General features: G+C 52.3%; 1 protein-coding gene across 1 annotated transcript in view; it reads left to right on the top strand.

Moving 5' to 3' along the window:
* The first annotated feature begins 2,609 nt into the window (after window positions 1-2,609).
* LOC113018273 (piggyBac transposable element-derived protein 4-like) overlaps window positions 2,610-4,242 on the top strand; it is a 2,257-nt gene continuing 624 nt past the window's right edge. Inside the window, exons 1-2 of the mRNA XM_026161331.1 lie at window positions 2,610-3,168; window positions 3,652-4,242. The exon at window positions 3,652-4,242 is cut by the window's right edge and continues 624 nt beyond it. Of these exons, the coding sequence (XP_026017116.1) occupies window positions 2,727-3,168; window positions 3,652-4,242 (1,033 nt within the window). The 5' untranslated portion in view covers window positions 2,610-2,726. The remainder of the gene's footprint in view (window positions 3,169-3,651) is intronic.

Genomic DNA, 4,242 nt, shown 5'->3' with positions numbered 1-4,242 from the left:
GAGAGGTTTAAAGGGGCGGGTGCTCAAAGTTAAAAAGGGGCACATTGAACCAGGCTGAATAACGACAACCCACATTAATCAAGAATCTAATATGGGCAACAAGGCAAAGCAAACGTAGCCGATGCTTTACCTGATGGGTACAATGTTGCTGTGGATAGTGCTGGAGGGCAGGGCTGTGTTGATCTGAGACTGTAGACATTAAAAAGTCCATAGGAGAGATGGTAGCTGATTAAACAAGTGTCATGAGATAATAACAAAATGAAAAGATTGGTGACAGCGCTTGGAACCATAAGGCAACAAAAAACTTTGAGAAATAATTTAGGCTCTGCCTGTGATTCACTCTTTGCTTCTCTTCTTCCTTCCATCCCATAATTTCATATATCACTCTCCACTTGCTTTCTATCTAAGAACAAGGCACAACTTGTTATTGCAATAAACTATAATCTAATTATCCACACCTAACAACTCTTGCACTTAATCTAAAATAAAATGATGACAGAAAAATGTTATAGCCCTGCCTTTAGTAGCCTCACACAGCTCCTACTGTTTCCTCCTCATGTCCTCACCAGGCATGTCTGGACAATGTTATATCATGAGTAATATTTTTTTTAAAAATCCATCTAAATAAAACACACACATGCACGCACACACAGTGACATTTTAGACCGTCTTCAGAATACTGTATATACTATGGGCATCACGGTGCTGACCCAGAATCCTTACATTATTATTTATTACTAGAGCTACAATAATAAAGCAATGAGGAGGGGAAGTAATAAATATGAAATAATGTATTTATCATGATTCCATTTGTTTCACCATCCACTCTGTGCAGGGGCAAAGCTTATTACATTTTTAAACTGTAGATACAATGATTTTACTGCTGTAAAATCCAAATTTTGTCTTATTTAAAATATAAATCTAATATAATCTGCTTCTTAATGTATGTTCTTTAAAATACAGCTTGTGTTTTAATATATTACAATAAATCATAATTATGTGGACATGCATATTAGATCGTTTTTTAGTGAAATATAATCCCTCCAGAAAGGCAGGAAAAGCCCTGTAACTTATTTTAACCCTGATGCACCCGCCAGGGGGAGAGCGGCGGGGTCGGGGGATGCGGGTCCCCCGCGGAGGGAGGGAGGAGGTTGGGGTCGCGAGATCCCCCCCGATGGGATGGGGATGGGATGGGATAGGATGGGATGGGATGGTATGGCGGGCTCGGGGGATGCGGGTCCCCCGCCGAGGGAGGGAGGGAGGGAGGAGGTTGGGGTCGCGAGATCCCCCCCCCCCCCCGATGGGATGGGGATGGGATGGGATGGGGATTGGATGGGATTGGAGAGAGAGAGAGAGAGAGAGAGAGAGAGAGAGAGAGAGAGAGAGAGAGAGAGAGAGAGAGAGATATAAAGTCTTGTAAAAAAGGTGGTCGAGAAACACCCCGGCGAAAGCAGAAGAAGACGAAGAAGAAGAAGAAGAAGAAGATAATGTCACGCACTAGACCGTGGGAGCCAAAGAGCACTAAGGTCGGTGGTACAGGCGGATCGCAATCGCCAGCGGTGTCCTCCTCCTCCTCCTCCTCCTCCTCCTCCCGCTCACCATCACCATCACCGTCGCCATCGCCATCGCATTTGGCGTACGCTGCGTGGTCGGCTCCGGTGGCTCCGTTGTTGCGACCGGCCACGTTTCGCTATCGAGGGCTAGGGGTCGAGGAAGACCAAGAGCAGCGGCAGCAGCGGCAGCAGCGGCAGCAGCAGCAGCAGCAGCAGCAGCAGCAGCAGCAGCAGCAGCTACAGGAGAACTTGGAGGAGGACGAGAGCAAGGAAGAGGAGCAAGAGGCCGAGGGGGACGACAACGACGACCCGACGGCCCGAACGCTCGCAGACGACGAGGAGGAGGAGAGCCACTCGGAGGATCAGGAGGACGAAAACGATGGGGTGGGTAGTTGCGAGGAAGACGATCGCGGTTACGAAATGGCGTCGCAACTCTGCCAGGACGGCGGCTCGCAAGGCGAGTCGAACCGCCGAGAGGGAGAGGAAGAAGAAGCAGGCGCCGACCCACCGGGGCGGGGGACTCGGGAGATTTGGCAAGAGGACGACGCCGGCCGCGCTGCAGGTGGCGTTCATGATCCTGGGCGCGATCGCGGCCGCGGCGCTGTCGGTGAAACTCGCGACGCTGATGTAGCCGACGATTACGACTACGACGATGACGAAGAAGACAAAGACTATGAAGAAGAAGAAGAAGAAGAAGAAGAAGACGTCCTCGCCGATGATGATGATGATGAAGAAGAAGAAAAAGAAGAAGACAAAGACTATGAAGAAGAAGAAGAAGACATCCTCGCCAATGATGATGAAGAAGAAGACAAAGACAATGAAGAAGAAGAAGAAGAAGAAAAAGAAGACATCCTCGCCAATGATGATGAAGAAGAAGAAGAAGAAAAAGAAGAAGAAGAAGAAGAAGACAAAGACAAAGACTATGAAGAAGAAAAAGAAGACATCCTCGCCAATGATGAAGAAGAAGAAGAAGAAGAAGAAGAAGACGTCCTCGCTGATGATTATAACGATGACGATGAAGAAGACAAAGACTATGAAGAAGAAGAAGAAGAAGAAGAAGAATTAGAAGAAGAAGAATTAGAATTAGAAGAAGAAGACGACGACCTCGACCCGCCGGGACGAGGCCCCACCGAAGAGGCCGTGGCGGCGGCGCGAGACGAGGCCTCCGCGTTCATGGCCTACTTCCCGCCGGAGATAGAGGACTCGGTGATCGCCATGACCAACCTGGAAGCGGGCAGGCGCAGGCCCGCCATCGACGGATGGAAGCCCATGGGCCGCGTCGAGTTCCGAGCCTACCTGGGGCTGCTCGTGCTCGCCGGCGTGTACAGGTCCCGGGGAGAGGCCTGCGAGAGCCTGTGGGACGCCGAGAGCGGCAGGTCCGTGTTCAGAGCCACGATGCCGCTCAAGACCTTTCGAGCCTACTCGAGCGCGCTGCGCTTCGACGACAGGGAGACCAGAAGGGCCGGGCGAGGCGAAGGCGAGGGCGAGGGCGATAGCTGCTACGACAAACTGGCCCCCATCAGAGCCGTGTGGGACGAGTGGTGCGCGAGGTTGCCCGCCATGTACCGCCCGGGACCGGAGGTCACCGTCGACGAGAGACTGGTGCCGTTCAGAGGTACGTACGTACGTACTATGTGGTGTGTGTGTGTGTGTGTGTGTGTGTGTGTGTGTGTGTGTGTGTGTGTGTGTGTGACTGGGGGAAGAGAGGAGGAATAGGAGCGGGAATGACGAAAACGGGCTAGCTCGCTGCTCTGTTGCATACTCGTGTTGGGTTCCGCGTTTGTGCTGCTTTCGCATGACTCTTTATGTCTATGAAGCTATGAAGTCTATGACTCTTTATGTCTTTATGTCTATGAAGCTATGAAGTCTATGACTCTTTATGTCTTTGTATCATCTATGAAGCGCCTTGAGGCGACTTTTGTTGTGATTTGGCGCTATATAAATAAAATTGAATTGAATTGAATGTCTTCTCCTTGCGTTTCTGCCCCAATCTCCCCCCACACTTTCCCACATCTCTCTCTCTCTCTCTCTCTCTCTCTCTCTCTCTCTCTCTCTCTCTCTCTCTCTCTCTCTCTCTCCCTCTCCATCCATCCATCAGGACGGTGTCCGTTCAGACAGTACATGCCCAGCAAGCCGGCCAGGTACGGGATCAAGATATGGGTGGCGTGCGACGCGCGTTCCAGCTACGCGTGGAAGATGCAAGTCTACACCGGCAAGCCCGACAAGCGCGGCCCTCCCGAAAAGCACCTGGCCACTCGAGTGGTCGTGGACCTCACCGAGGGACTGACTCCGGGACGCAACGTCACGTGCGACAACTTTTTCACCTCGCGCGAGCTCGCCGATAGGCTCTATCGCGAGAGAGGCCACACCGTGCTGGGCACTCTGCGGTCGAACAGACCCGAGATCCCCAGAGAGCTGCGCTGCGTCAAGGGCAGGGCCGTGGGCTCCGTCGAATCCGTGGTACTCGGCGGCTCCGCGGGACGAGGGGGAGGAAGAGGAGGACGAGAAGGAGGAGGAGGAGGAGGAGGAGGAGGAGGGCCCGACACGATCATCCTCTCCTACGTGGCCAAGAAGAACAAGAACGTGCTGCTCCTCACCACAGCTCCTCGTTATTACCACCATCGCTCCGGCCCCGAGCCCCGGCCTAGCCGCCGCATCAGCAACAGCAGCAGCAACAGCAGCGGCGGCA

Source organism: Astatotilapia calliptera, unplaced genomic scaffold (genome assembly GCF_900246225.1).
Source record: "Astatotilapia calliptera unplaced genomic scaffold, fAstCal1.2 U_scaffold_52, whole genome shotgun sequence".
Lineage (NCBI taxonomy): Eukaryota > Metazoa > Chordata > Actinopteri > Cichliformes > Cichlidae > Astatotilapia > Astatotilapia calliptera.
Note: the sequence above shows the minus strand (reverse complement) of the source record. Positions and strands in the feature narration are given on the sequence as shown.